The 15560-nt window shown below is 38.6% G+C and overlaps 1 protein-coding gene across 1 annotated transcript in view; it reads right to left on the bottom strand.

Annotated features, from left to right (window-relative positions):
- Window positions 1-15560, bottom strand: part of BABAM2 (BRISC and BRCA1 A complex member 2) — a 167140-nt gene that overhangs the window by 134940 nt on the left and 16640 nt on the right. Inside the window, exon 4 of the mRNA XM_063124170.1 lies at window positions 11674-11768. Coding sequence (XP_062980240.1) covers window positions 11674-11768 — 95 coding nt within the window. The remainder of the gene's footprint in view (window positions 1-11673; window positions 11769-15560) is intronic.

A 15560-nucleotide genomic window follows, 5' to 3' on the forward strand; every position in this document is an offset into this window, starting at 1 on the left:
AAACACAGGAAAAATCAGTATAAGATTTGATTTGTTCCTGTCAATAAGAGAATAAGCAAATAGTTTCTTAATTAAATTGAACTTGTTTTTCTTAAGAATGTGCTTAAGGATCCAGGTTGCTGGAATATCTTCCAGGAACGTGACTTTGAAGAAGACAGCTTGCTACTGTTTTTCCTGGCTGCACTACAGAAAACAGCAAGATCTTCAGTTAGTGTACTTTTTCATATTTTTAGGAGGGGGAAATTAAGTGCAATAATTGTCAAGGAAAATAAATGTCAGGAAACACAAGACATCAGCCCCTTGATAGCAGTTAATAAGATGAAATTTATGTAGATCATTTCTTCACTGATTAATCACAAAAATGACATAAGTTCAAAATGCAAGGAAGAGAGAGATTTGACTTATTTGACTTATTTACAGATACACTGTAAAAGCTTCATTAAAAAAAATGAAACATTTTATTCTGGAGCATTTTAAAATCTACCAATGTTACCAAATGGACTCCTTCAGACACGTGTACAAACTTTCCCAGATTCTCAAGCTATGCATTCCTTAAGGGAACTTTTGACTTTGCAATAGGACCTATGGCGGGAGGAACCCAATGACTCATGTACACAACCGGCTTCAAGAAGAGGCGAGAGACAATGAGGGCTTGAAGGCCTGGATTTATGTACTGTCTCAGCAAAGGCTTCAAAGACACAAAGGGTGCCAAGTCTGACATTACAAAGCCATAAAGATGCTGCATAAAGATTTTCAGGTGTCAACAACAGCCACAATGGGGCTGTGACAATTCCTAATATTGTATTTTATATTATGGTTTTATACTGTTGTTTTATACTTTGAATGTTTTTAATTTTTGTGAACCGCCCAGAGAGCTCTGGCTTATGGGCGGTATAGAAATGTAATAAATAAATAAATAAATAAATAAAAGATGCTACAAATGCAAAGGGGGCAATTTGGGATGGGCAGACCAATCAAGACAGCGTTGAGCTTTTATCTATTCAAAAACACTGACCTTTCCAAAAAAGTTACAAAATTCCAGGTCTTACATCTGCAAATTGATTGTTATTTATGGAAATATACAGTTACACTAGTATATTATCATCCTAAAGCTACTAGATATTTACAGTTTTGATTGGCATTGCTAGATATGACCTTGGCTACATGACTGGCAAAACCATCAGGTAAGACTATTTTACAATCACTTTCCCACCTTGGTTCCAGCACAGATTTCTTAAAGTGATCATCTCTCTTTTGCTGCCAACTCTTCCAGAAGTGTACAGCGCTTTCCCTATGCCAATCAGCCTACAAACTCCAATGCCACACACCAAAAGCAAAAAATAAAATTTGATGATCTGATAACACTTCCATTCTCTACGTATTCAATAACCGTTTCAGGTGCATGAATTTTCCTTCAGTAATTTACTCTGTTCCCACCACACAGAAAGTCTCAGGATGTATTCATAACTTTCATGTTTAGATGTAGAATCATAGAATAGTAGAGTTTAAAGGGGCCTATAATGCTCAATGCAGGAATCCACCTTAAAGTATACCTGAAAGGTGCATCTTGAAGGCTTCTAGTGTGGGAGAGCCCACAACCTCCCTAGGTAATTTGTTCCATTGTGGTAATGCTCTAACAGTCAGGAAGTTTTTCCTGAAGTCCAGCCGGAATCTGGCTTCCTGTAACTTGAGCAATTATTCCATGTCCCGCACTTTGAGAGGATCGAGAAGCGATCCTGGCCCTAATCTGTGTGACAACCTTTCAAGTATTTGAAGAGGCTAAACATGCCCTGTTCTTTCAGTCTCTCCTCATAGGGCTTTGTTTCCAGACCCCTGATCATCCTCGTTGCCCTCCCTTGAACATGTTCCAGCTTGTCTGCATCCTTCTTGAAGTGTGGTGCCCAGAACTGGACGCAATACCCAAGATGAGGCCTAACCAGTGCCAAATAGAGGGGAACCGGTACCTCAAGTGATTTGGAAGCTATACTTCTAGTAATGCAGCCCAAAATAGCATTTGCTTTTTTTGCAGCCACATCATACTGTTGGCTCATATTCAGCTTGCGATCTACAACAATTCCAAGATTCTTCATGTTTGTAGTATTGCTGAGCCAAGTATCTCCCATCTCGTAACTGTGCATTTGGCATTTATCCCTATTAAATTTCATTCTGTTGTTTTCAGCCCAGCACTCCAGCCTATCAAGACCACTTTGAAGTTTGTTTCTGTCTTCCAGGGTACACTTAAGATATTTTAGAGGTTAAATTCAAAATTGTGCAGAGCAGAATTCTCTGAACAGAACATTCCCACTGATGGAAGGGGAGGAGGCAATTTTTGCCAATTCTTTCTCCCTCCTGAAATCCCCAATACCATCCAAAAAAACTGAGCCAGAAAGTTAAGGGACCATCTGGAATAGCATAGAAGATAGTATTGGGATTGCAGGAGGAAGAAGAAATTGGTGAAGATCACCTCACCCACTTCTGTTTGCAGAAGCATCAAGTTAGCAGTGCAGGAGCCACTGCTGAATCTGATTCACTTCTGCAAATTGAAGTATTTTATTTTTATTTATTTATTTAAGGATTTTTATGCCGCCGTTCAGCCAAAAAAGGCTCTTATGGCAGCTTACAAAAGTATTTCTTGACAGTCCCTGCCCACAGGCTTACAATCTAAAAGACATGACACAAAAGGAAAGGGGATTGGCAGGGAGGAGGAGGAGGGGGAAAAGTACCCCCTCTGTTTACAGAACAGGATTGGATCCAACTCTAGATACATATTTAAAATGTAAAGTGTAAAATTTGTGGGAATTGTAGTCCACAACTTCTAGAGAGCACCAGATTAGGGAAGACTGGAAAGTGTTAAGTATATGAAAGAAATACTTGCTTAGTCATTAAAATTGTGTGTGTATGGCTATCTCAGGGTTAAACAGAGAAAGTCTATCTGTGGGCAATTACCTTGAGATAGAGGCTGTTCTGGGAACCTTGCCAAGATTCTAAGTTAGCCTCATCACAGCTGTATGTAATGTAGATAAGAATTGTGTAGATCTGTATATAGTTTCTCACTTGTGTAAAATGGAACTGATCACTGCTTACTGATCACTGCTCTATAATCACTGCTCTCTGTGTATGCCTCAGTGTGCTGATCTGAACTGATCTGAATTGAACTGCACAGAAGCCTGAAGGAAATAAACCAGCTCTGCTGTGTAAGACCTGCGTGATGTGTGTTTGTTTCTGAGCACAAACAGAGTTCCAGAGAGAGAAAAGTTCTGGCACAATAACCCAACAAAGGTTATGGGCCCAGTCTAGCCTAGACCAGCCTTCGCCAGCCTAATCCAGGCAGAAGAACCAGAACTTGATGGGAACGGTGCAGTATCAGAACCAGAACCAGGAGTCTGCTAAAACAGAAAACTGTTGATGGAGGAAGACATCAAGCTAAAGCCAGTGCTGCAAAGTGAGGAAAAATCTCAGTCGGCTGACTCTGAGGAGGACTCTGAGCAGGAGGACGGTGAGATACAAATTCCTAAAGCAGAGGGAATGGCAGGAGCTAATATGTCTGGTTTGCATCAATTGTTGGAAAAGCTGAATGACTCTAACTATGCATTATGGTCTTACAAAATGCAAATGTATCTGATTCAGGCTGAACTGTGGTATGTAGTCACAGAGGATCCACCAGATAGAGCAGATCCACAGAATGCTAAATGGTTTAAGGACGATGCAAAAGCAATGGCAGTTATTGCATTAGCTGTGGAAGACTCTCAAATTTCCTTCATTCAGTTTTTGAATACATCAAAAGAGTGCTGGAATGCGCTACAAGCTGTATATCAAAGAGAAACAGCGGGCAGTAAAATAATTCTAACCCGGAAACTGTATGGAATGAAGCTGAAACCAGGGGAGTCTATGTCAAACCATTTGAAAAGCATGAGAGAAATCTTCAATCAACTCAGGGCACGAGGGATGGAGTTTACAACTATACACCAAGTCTATGTGATTTTGTCAAGTCTTGATTCATCGTACGACGCGGTTGTCACCATGATGGAAAGTCAAGAGGAGAAAAATTTAACCCTCGAGTATGTAGCTGGAAAACTACTGGAAACCTATGAAAGAAGACAAGCTTCAAAACAACAGAGCCTTAAACATCCTGTGGCTGAATTTCAACAAAGCCATAAAACTTCTGATGTGGTGGCTGCATTAAAGGCAAGGAAATGCTTTAACTGTGGTTCCACAGGACACTTAAGGCGGGATTGCAACAACAAGAAGAAAAAGCAGTCAACAGCAAAGTGGAGAGAAGAAAACAACATGAATGAAGCTGAATCAAAAAAGAAGTGTCTTCTAGCAAGAGTCAAAGAGACAATGAATCCTTGGTTTTTGGACTCTGGGGCTTCAATAAGTATGGCAAAAGACAAACTTTCATTTGTAACCTTGGAAACTTCTACTTCAGAGCAAAAATGTGTTACCCTTGCAAATGGAACAAAAATCCAGATTTGTGGTGTGGGTAATGTATATTTTGATTGTCTGGGAGTTGAACTACAAAGTGTTTTATATGTACCAGAATTAGAAACAAACCTTCTAAGTGTGTTTCAGTTAACAGAAATGGGGTATGAGGTTTGTTTTACTGAAGAAAATTGTACTATAAAACAGGGAAACAAGGTGTGTGTACAGGGAATAATGAAAGAATCTTTGTATGTGATTAATACTTGTACAGAAAATGAAGTTGTAGCCAGCAAAGTCACAACAAAAACAATAGCCAATTGCAAACCACACCAAGAGTGTATCCATTTAACTCATAAAAGGTTTGGTCATGCTAACTATAAAACAATTTCTAAGATTCCAGAATTGTGTGAAGGGGTGAAAATCAAACCATGTTCTAACTATGTAGAATGTAATGTATGCAGTGAAACCAAGTGTCATAAGTCAAACATTCCAAAACATAGTGGGAGAACAACAAAAAGAATTTTTGAATTAATTCATGCAGATCTTGCAGGTCCTTTTGAGACAAGTCAAGGAGGAAACAGATTTTTCTTGTCTATTGTTGATGATTACAGTAGATTTGGATTTGTGTATGTGTTAAAACAGAAGAGTGAAACTTTTGGAAAGTTTAAAGCCTTTGTTAAGTGGAGTAAAAATAGATTTAAAGAACCTATAGCTAATCTAAGAACGGACCGGGGAGGTGAATTTCTTAGCAACCAATTAAAAAAATTCCTCAGTGATGAGGGTATACAACATGACCTTACTGCTCCATATTCACCATTTCAAAATGGAGTTGCAGAAAGGAAAAACAGAACCTTGCAGAACATGTTAAGAGCTCTATTGAAAGAGTCAGGATTGTCTAACCTGTTCTGGGCAGAAGCTTTGTCCACCTCAAATTATTTGTTAAACAGGCTTTACCACTCTGTACATGAAAAAACTCCATATGAAATGTTTTACAAAAGAAAACCTAGAGTGTCACATATAAGGGTTTTTGGAAGTAAATGTTTTGCTCATATTCAGAAAGAAAACAGACCAGGAAAGCTAGCTCAAAGAGGTTTGGAATGTAAACTGTTGGGATATGATACACAAACAAAAGGCTATCGTTTGTGGTCTCCATATCACAAAAGTGTAATTGTGAGCAGAGATGTAGTTTTTCATGAACAAATGCAGGAAACAAAACAGTATGTAAATTTGCCTGTAGAACAGAAAGCTGTAGAAACAGAAGAAATTCCTGAACAATCTCAGCAAGAGAGGGAGGGGGAAGAAACTGTAAAGGAGGAAACTGTGCCTGTAACTATGCCAAAGCGACCAGAAAGGGAACGCAAAGCTCCAATTCGTTATTCAGATGAATACCAAAGCAAACAGGTTTCTCATAGAGCTTTACTAATAGCCTATGAACCTACTTCATTTGAGGAAATTCAGGAAATGGAACCTACAGAAGCTCAGGGCTGGCATGAAGCAATGTCAGAGGAAATCAGAGCAATGGAAAAAAATGAAACGTGGGAGCTAGTACCTTTACCTGAAGGTCGTAAAGCCATTACCTGTAAATGGGTATTCAAAGTAAAACAAAATGAGAAAGGACAGGTGGAACGTTACAGAGCAAGATTGGTAGCAAGAGGATTTGCTCAAAAATATCTAATAGATTTTGAAGAAGTTTATGCACCTACAACAAAATACTCAAGTGTAAAACTTTTGTTAAAAATTGCAGCAGAAAAACAATTGAATGTATTTCATTTTGATATCAAAACAGCTTTCTTATATGGAGATTTAACTGAGGAAATTTACATGACTCAACCAAAAGGTTTTGTTAAAAATCCAGGGTTAGTTTGTAAATTGAAAAAATCCATATATGGTTTGAGGCAAGCAGCAAGGTGTTGGAATAAGAAACTGGACAATGTATTGATCAAAATGGGTTTTAAACAAAGCAAAGCTGATCATTGTTTGTACACAAAACAGGATGGTTCAAATGTAGTGTATTTGCTGATTTATGTAGATGATTTGTTACTGGTTTTTAATGAAGAAGAACAGAAAAACACATTTGTAAACCAGCTGCAAAGACATTTTGAGTTAAAAGACCTTGGTTCAGTGAAAAGTTATTTGGGAATGCAAATTTCAAAAGATTCTAACACAGGGTCATTTCTGATTGAACAAAGTGGCAAAATTAAAAAATTGCTGGAAGAACACAGCATGGAGAATTGTAAAATTGTTGCCACTCCTATGGTCACTGATTTTCAAAATCAGACAGACAGTACTGAAATGGAAGACATACAGAAATATCAGAGTGTGATTGGAAGTTTACTTTATCTAGCAAACCTAAGTAGACCAGATATTACATTTGCTGTAAATCTTTTAAGCAGAAAAATGACAAAACCTTCTGTAACTGATTGGACAGCTGTAAAACGTGTATTGAGATATCTAAAAGGTACAATTAATCACAAATTGGAAATATCTACACACAAAGATGGAAATTTCTGTGTTTATGCAGATGCTGACTGGGCTAACGCAATTGATAGAAAGTCTACCAGTGGAGCAGCATTCTTTTACAATCAATCCTTGATTGATTGGTATACAAGAAAACAAAATTGTGTAGCAACCTCTAGTGCAGAAGCAGAATATATCAGTTTATCTCTGGCTTGTAATGAGATTGAGTGGTATAAACAATTATTTGCTGATCTAAGGTTGGAAATTGAGACACCAGTAACCATATTTGAGGATAATCAGGCATGTATTAGTATGGCTACATCTGAAAAGTGTAAACCAAGAACTAAACATGTGGATGTTCGTTATTCTCATGTGAAAGATATAATTCAGAAGGGCTGGATTAAGCTTGAATATTGTCCATCTGAAATGATGTTGGCTGATTTATTCACAAAACCAGTATCAATGGTAAAACACAAAGAGATGCTTTTAAAGCTGGGTCTCAGATTGTAACACAATTTAAACAACATGCGCAAGAGGAGGACTGTTAAGTATATGAAAGAAATACTTGCTTAGTCATTAAAATTGTGTGTGTATGGCTATCTCAGGGTTAAACAGAGAAAGTCTATCTGTGGGCAATTACCTTGAGATAGAGGCTGTTCTGGGAACCTTGCCAAGATTCTAAGTTAGCCTCATCACAGCTGTATGTAATGTAGATAAGAATTGTGTAGATCTGTATATAGTTTCTCACTTGTGTAAAATGGAACTGATCACTGCTTACTGATCACTGCTCTATAATCACTGCTCTCTGTGTATGCCTCAGTGTGCTGATCTGAACTGATCTGAATTGAACTGCACAGAAGCCTGAAGGAAATAAACCAGCTCTGCTGTGTAAGACCTGCGTGATGTGTGTTTGTTTCTGAGCACAAACAGAGTTCCAGAGAGAGAAAAGTTCTGGCACAATAACCCAACAGAAAGAACTGCAACCCTTTTGAGATGAGGTGTATACAATACTCCAAATGCAACCACATTGGCATTTATATAAAATTATACTCGCTGTTTCATTTTCAACCCTTTTCCTAATATTCTCTCACATACCACTTGCTTGTTTCACTGTTACTGCAAATTTTCATGAAGTTGTCCATCATGACTTAAGATCTTTAGCCTACTGGTCATAGCCAGATCAATGACCATTGCTATAAATGGTGGTCTTAACACAGAATATAATATTAAGATAAATTTAATCTTAAAGTAGCAGTTTAATTTTGTTTTATCTATGCTCAGAATTTTCCCCTCAAAGGCGCATTTATTAAGAAGTCTGCACTCTTTATTTATATGGGAATAGCTGTAGATGTAAGAACTATCACTGTGAAGAACATATAAACTAAATAATTGGAATTCCCACGCACCCATCCCGCCCGCATTCTCCAGAGTCAGCTGTTTACAGCAGTTCCAAAACAGTTGTCACATCAAATCTACTGTAGCAATTCAGCACCAAAACAAAGATTCACATGGCACTTCAAAAATCAACAAGTATATCCTTTAGAATATTGAAGCCTAACGTTTTCAAATCCATGACAATGTCTAAAGTTTTAATATATTATGAAACCTCAAAGTGTTTTATTTATTTGGAGTATTTATGCCCAACCCACTAATCTATAATATAACCAGAAGCAGCAAACAGACCCACATGGGTTGGAAAATTCCTTAGTTTAATACAACGAAGCCTTTAAGCCAAAGGTATGCAGCGTTGGACACACTGTACCTGCCTTGTAGCCACTGGCACCCCTAGGAACAGCTCATGCCATAGTGCATACCCATAATCCCCTGAGGTAAGGATTGGTTCACTCTATTCCAGAGGGGTACTGCCCTACCTTAGTGGGCAAAGGGCAACCATATAGCCAAATAATTTTGAGGAGCACAGCCCTAGGGTCCCAAAGGCATAAATGAGAAGTTTCAGGTGTCTAGATTACACGACCTTGGAGCTATGATGCTGACAGACAGAAACAGTATATTATCATTTTATTATCATTATCAGTATTATTATCATATACCATATTTCTTCGATTCTTAGACGCACTTTTCCCCCCATATAAACATCTCTAAAAACGGGGTGTGTCTTAGAATCGCAGGTGCATTTATTATTTCTTAGAATCAAAGCTTTTTTTCTGTTGGTGGTACTGAAATTAGTGTGTGTCTTACAATCGATGGCGTCTTAGAATCGAAGAAATACGGTAATAAATAAAATAGACGTTACTAGGGAGGGGCAAAAGTACATACAGGTTTCTCCCCTGTCCTCAGATATTCCAAGTACCACCCTGTTTTTGAATCTTTAGGCCATAACAGGTCTGAGAGGCAACAAATGTGATCTGGAAGTGGTTGCCAGAACAGCCAGATGTTAATGCCTCACGAGTTGGGGCTTCTTTGCTCAGGTATCAGCTGTTGCTGTCTGTCAGTGCTTCTGGCTCCTGACAAGAGATGCAAGTGCGGGAGGAAATATGAAAACAAGCCTTTACCATCTTCAGATGTTCCAACCATATCAGAAGGTAAGATTACTTCTTCCAACATCAACACTAGTAGAAACTTTACTAAAGTTTATATCCTAACTTTCTTCCATCCTGGAACTCAAGACAACATACACAGGATTCCTTGGGCCATCCTTCCCCAACCTGGTGCTCTCCAGATGTGATGGATTACAACTCCCAGCATGCTCCAGCCAACCATAGGCAGATGGCACCAGGTTTGTGAAGGCTGGCCTAGGTAGTCTCTCTTGCAGCAACTGACCAGATCCAGGCTTGGATGATGCATCAGGGGCTTTCAGGCCATGCCCCATAATGACTGGGCTAGTTAATTTTATTTATTTATTTATTTATTTATTTATTTATTATTACATTTCTATACCGCCCAATAGCCGGAGCTCTCTGGGCAGTTCACAAAAATTGTGAACCACCCAGGAAAGCAATCCTGATTGTTGAAAAAAAAATGAGGACAAAACACCAATTTTACCATATTCAAGGCAACACTGACATACATAAAGTTAGCATAGTGTTTCTATGATAGTATGCGCATGTGTGTGGAGCAGCAAGGGGGAGGGGGATATCAAACTTAACAAATTGACTACCTAACCTTAAGTTTAACTGCACCAAAATGAACAAAGAATCCATAACCAGCCCTAACCAACCCTTAATAATAATAAGGGAATAAGGAAGACTTCTATAGAAAAGCAGAATTCCAGTTTGCGTTTTTATAATGGAAACAAACAATAAGATCATAATATCTGCTCGTCAGGAATTAAATTGGCATGAGAACAAGAGCATGAATATTTCTAACAACATGGCTCCCTGATCAAAATTAAAATAAAAACAAGATTAAAAATATAAAAACATTGTAGAAGAGCTGTAAAATGATCCTCCCTTAAGCAGAATAATGCATCCTTCCTCCGTATACATAGCACTATTTCAGATATATTGTTACTGGAAACAGTATAGTTGTTCCCCATCAATATAACCATGGTGCAACAAAAACACCTCCTCAAGGCAGGGATGATCTGCTTTGTGCCTTGCACAACGGAGTCAAAATTTTTGCCTGTGGTTTTCAGCAACACTATTTATTATCACACTGCCAATTAACAAAGCGTTATCCATCTAACATACATGACTCTTACATCCTCCCTTCCCCAAAGCATGTTTGTCCTGAATAACAACATGTGTCATTAACTCTTCAGTTTTCACAGCCTTGCCTAACATGCAGCCCAGAACATACTCCCCGATTTGTTTCCATGCTTCAAGTTATTAATAAAGGGCAGCAAATAAGCCCTTCTAAAGTCTGTGCAATGTTCACTAAAACAAAGAGCAAGTTATAATTAGGCCCATTGCAAGAAATTTTATGATGAGAGGTCTAAAGGATACACTGGAGGGAGGGCGAATCAATACAGAACAGCAAGAAACTGGTCTAAAATATGCTTAAAGTTACTGGACAGTATTTAAAATAAAGTTTACTTTTATTTAAAAATAAATTAAAGTGGCATGTGCTTCCTAGTTATGCCAGTGTCTTTCATTCATTAACAAGTTAAGCAAAGCATTGACAGGCACAAGAAAGTTTCGTTTTAACTGAGCAATAAGGAAAGGATTAGAGGCTTTCATTTTAAATTTCAAGCTGTAAATTCAGGAAAGGACCTGGAACCTTTCTGAGGGGAACAGCCTCTCCCCCTTCCCCCCCCCCTCTCTGATCATGGCTTAGTCCATACTCTTTTGTTAAGGGAAGATACTATATATGATACACAGCAGCATTCAAACTAATTCCAAAAAGCATATTGCTCAACATCTAATCTTGGGATGGGAAAGATTATCTCCAACACAAATACTGTAGCGATAAAATTATATTTACATTAATTAGAGGGTAAAATAATGTGCATACACTCAAACAACAGGAAAAATACAAGACTAAAATCTCTGCAAGGTTAGCAAAAAAACCTGTATAGCCTATCTTCTGTTTATTTTTTATTTAGTGTATTTTAGCTTGCTTCTGCAAAGAAAAGGTCAAGGTGATTAGTGAGAACTAAAGCCATTCAATCACACCATTAGCAAAATACAGTTAAAATACACAGCACATTAACACCCAGCAGAGTATCCACTAACAATTAGAACAACACTCAATCATCTTATCCCCACCACCAAATGCCTGTTGGAAGAGGCAAGCTTTGCATGTCATCTAAAAACCTACACAAAGGAGGCCCGATGTATCTCATTCCAGAGCTCTAGGCCATGGCTGTGTGTACACAAACATTAATGTACTTACATGTAAGGCTGATGGATCAGGAAGGAATTCAGCATCTTCTCCGAAGATAAAGTCCGGTGGTAATTCTGGATAGTGGGCATTAAAAATTATATCCCCTAAAACAAGCCAACAAGAAAAATATCTTAATAGTTGCCATGGGAGATAAAGTCTATATACACTATCTGCATTTGGACAAGAATCAGTCTTCGTGAGCCTCGAGCTCATGTGCTCCTCCGACCCGCCTCCTCCAGCATGACCATAAAGAGACCAGAAGCCTCTGCTTCCATTTCACATTATAATAATAATAATAATTTCTTACCCGCCTCTCCAATTGGATCGAGGCAGGGGACAACAACAAGCATAAAATACTGATTAAAAACATGGTATACACTGTTTAAAAACATCCTAAAAGCATCCTAAAAACATACTAAAAATATCCTAAAATTCTAGTGGATAGGCCACAGTTTAGCCTTTTGTCTAAACCGGGAGGGGGCGGGGAGAGAATATGGCTCTCCAGGGCTCCCCAGATGGCCACAGCCCCTTTCCCCCAACCATCAGTCGGTCGTTTGGCGGCCTCCCCTGCTTCTGGGCAATACATTCCAATTCTAAAAGACTGAAATGCCTCTCCTAAACCTTAGTTGCTGGCAGCAAGAGTTTAAGCTAAAATATGCTAGTATTTTCAGCCCTACCTCTTTTACCTTTGGTCCTGCCCCCCACTAGAATGCAGCACTCGAAAGCATCTCAGAAATAGAATTCGGCCCTTGGACTGAAATACATTTTGCAGGCCTGCCCTAAACTGGGGTTAATTTTAACTATGGTTAGTAGAAACAAGCCAACTATGTAAACTGTGGTTAGAAGCTGGTTTGGTTAGAAGTCGGCTTGTTTCAACAAGGTATAGTTCAGATTGATCACAGGCTTTTGGGGGGTTCAGACAATACAACAGGCTGTAACTAATCTAAAATGGAAACAAACGCTTCTCAACTCCCACATCATGGCCATGCCAGAGGATGAGAGAGGAAGTGCATGAGCCTGAAACTGGCTATCATTTCTTCCTTTTAACACTAAACCAAGCCCCATTCCCAATGGAACTTTTACATAAAAATTCTACACCTTTCCAAAAGGTTTCCCAAATCTCAGTTCAGAAGGATCAGCTATTTCTTAATTATCCCTTTTAGTTCCTTAAAATATGGGTCTAAAATAAAATGCATAATTACAATGTGATACAACTTCAAATAAAATACAAGAAGAACGCCACAAGACTGCCTTTGAAGACCACTTGGAAACAGCAAGTTGATCCAGAATACAGCTAGGTTTGACTCTTTGGGCAGCTCCAGACACAATTTTGTTTTTATTCCTCCCTCCTGTTTTCAACACCCATGGGGGGCAGGGGGCAAAAATGGCCTTCCTGGCCTCCCAGAGTTGCCCACCAATAATTTAGACAAATATTGACATCTTTAGCTAGTTCATGAAGGTTAAAACTACTCATTGAAAAGGTACTGCAGGTGTCAGTACTATAAGATTAAGTGTTAGTTGTAATATTCTCTTTTAAAAGTTTCACTTCCAGGTCTCTAACCAGCTTACTTGGCTATAAGCATTCTTCTTCAGAAAGCATTGCCTTTTACATTCAATCTGCATGATCTCATGTGTAAACTGCAGCACCTGGCACTTAATTCCCTAAATCTATTACAAGAGCACAGCAATAGATCCTGTACGTAAGAGACACTTTTGCCACGTCTACTCTCAGTTCTTTACTCTGGTATCTTCCACAAAATAAAAGCTGAAGTTAAGAAACATAAGAAGGACCTTGGCTGATTGACATTCTTCAGGATGGCTACACATCTGTTCAAATGAGTTGCCCAGCAAGCAGCTGCAAAAACATGGCCAATCACATCAGCCATTTGAGGTTTGTTGGAGCACAGATCCTCTGTAATGTCTTAAGAAACCAAACTGTAGAATTTGCAAGAGCAAGAGAGTAATGGATTAGGGAACAGGGTCCGTAAAGGGAAGGAAGGCTTATGGCTTGGAATGCTAGGACAGGATGGGATCTTCCCTTGACAAAGGGACATTTAGATGAAGGAAATACTGTTTCCAAAACAGTTGTCACATCAAATATACTGTAGCAATTCAGCACCAAACTGCACAAATTCTAGGACCCATTACATCTCTCTCAACTCAATGGCCTGGGTTCAGACATAACAATCTTGCTTCTGACTGAGTGTGCGCTTTGTGGTCCTTCCTCACCTCTCCTTTTAGGAAAGATACCAGGATTTGTTAAACTACTGTTTCCTCTGATGTTGAAACCAAGACACTGTGGTTTAAGTGCTGCTTACAAACCAGGTTCTGATCCTTGTTTGCAAGCAGCATTTAAATCACAATTCAGCTGCTCCTTGAGCAGCGATAGAAAGTGTGAACTAATTACTGATCAACTTTAGTAAGTTGCACTGTGTTGCTACAACTCAATTCCAAACATTGCAAATTCAGTTTTCCCAATGACTTCAGCTGGGAGAAAAAGGCAATTATTTCAAAATATTATGGGAAAACAGACTGACTGTGCAGTAACAGATTAATACACCAGAATAGACTACCTGGATTTGCAGCATGGCAGCTGTTGTGACTAATGATCTGCAAAAACCTGATCTCTTACAAAGAGGATGTACCGGTGGCCACAAAGGAAGCAGACACTTCAGCTTATGTTCAACACCAACCTCAAAAGACAAAACTATGGACGGTTTAATTTTTTCTTATTACGACATTCTGTGGCCTTTCTTCATAGAATTATTCTGCTCATGAAAGATAACAGCCACATATCTAGCAACAGGATGTTTGGTGTTCCTGCATACAGAAACAGTTTCCACTTGTGGCCATTGTGAATGTCTTTGGCCCATTAACAGGTGTTTTCCTCTCAGCCACAAATCTGTTTCATGCTATAATTTATAACACTTATAATATTAGTCCTTTTCATTTGCAATTTATTAGAAGATGTATGACTTTTCCTATGGCTTTCAATTTTTCTTCTGTCCAATCAAAGCTTACCCCATATGCCATTTTCCTTTTGTGGGGCTCTCACTCAAAAGCCTTCTTACTGCTCATGCAGAACATGGATTTGTAAACAGACATCAGGAATATCAGGAAGTTATTATATTCACAACATTGAATACCTTGCACCTTATTATAAGGGCCCAACATAAATGATCATGGGGGAAAGTCCCAAATGCTGCTTTCTAATTGCTTTTATATTTTGTTCAGCACATTTGCATCCCACCCTTCCTCGAAGAAGCTCAGAGCAACATATAGGAGGTTTAGCTTATGCCAGCTTCACAACCATCTTCTGAGGTAGCTTAGAAAGCAACCAACTAAAAGTCATCTAGACAACTCCATGGATGAACAGGAATTTTAACTCAGGTCTGTCCAGTCCCCTGTAGTACTACAGCTTTATAGTTATTCATATTAATTGCCATGCAGGACACTGCAAGGCAATTTTCTTGTTTTAACTAAACTTAAAGCAATCTTCCACAAAATTACCCTTTTAATAGAATTAAGAAAATATTCAAATTCTGCTTACATGCTTTTCATGACTTGCATTTGCAATATTTAACATGTTTTGTTTTTAAGTTCTGCCTTGCCAGTCGAACTGCTGTGCCACCTTGTGACACATATATACTTAGCAATCTGGTAACATTTTGCAGGTTTGAAATTGGAGCGTGATTTGGAACCTTAACAAAAGGTGGCTGGCTGGGAAAGGGAGAAAAGGGAAGGCATACTCCCACTCTATATAGGTTTCCTCAGCAGTAACTCCCATTGAGTTCAAGAGGGTTTACTTCAAAGTACATGTGCACCTGATTTCAGCAACAGAGTAGATTTATGTCCTAAAGCGTGTTTCTCAGTAGTTAATATATTTATTTATTTCA

The sequence above is a fragment of the Elgaria multicarinata genome, chromosome 4 (assembly GCF_023053635.1).
Source record: "Elgaria multicarinata webbii isolate HBS135686 ecotype San Diego chromosome 4, rElgMul1.1.pri, whole genome shotgun sequence".
Taxonomy (NCBI): domain Eukaryota; kingdom Metazoa; phylum Chordata; class Lepidosauria; order Squamata; family Anguidae; genus Elgaria; species Elgaria multicarinata.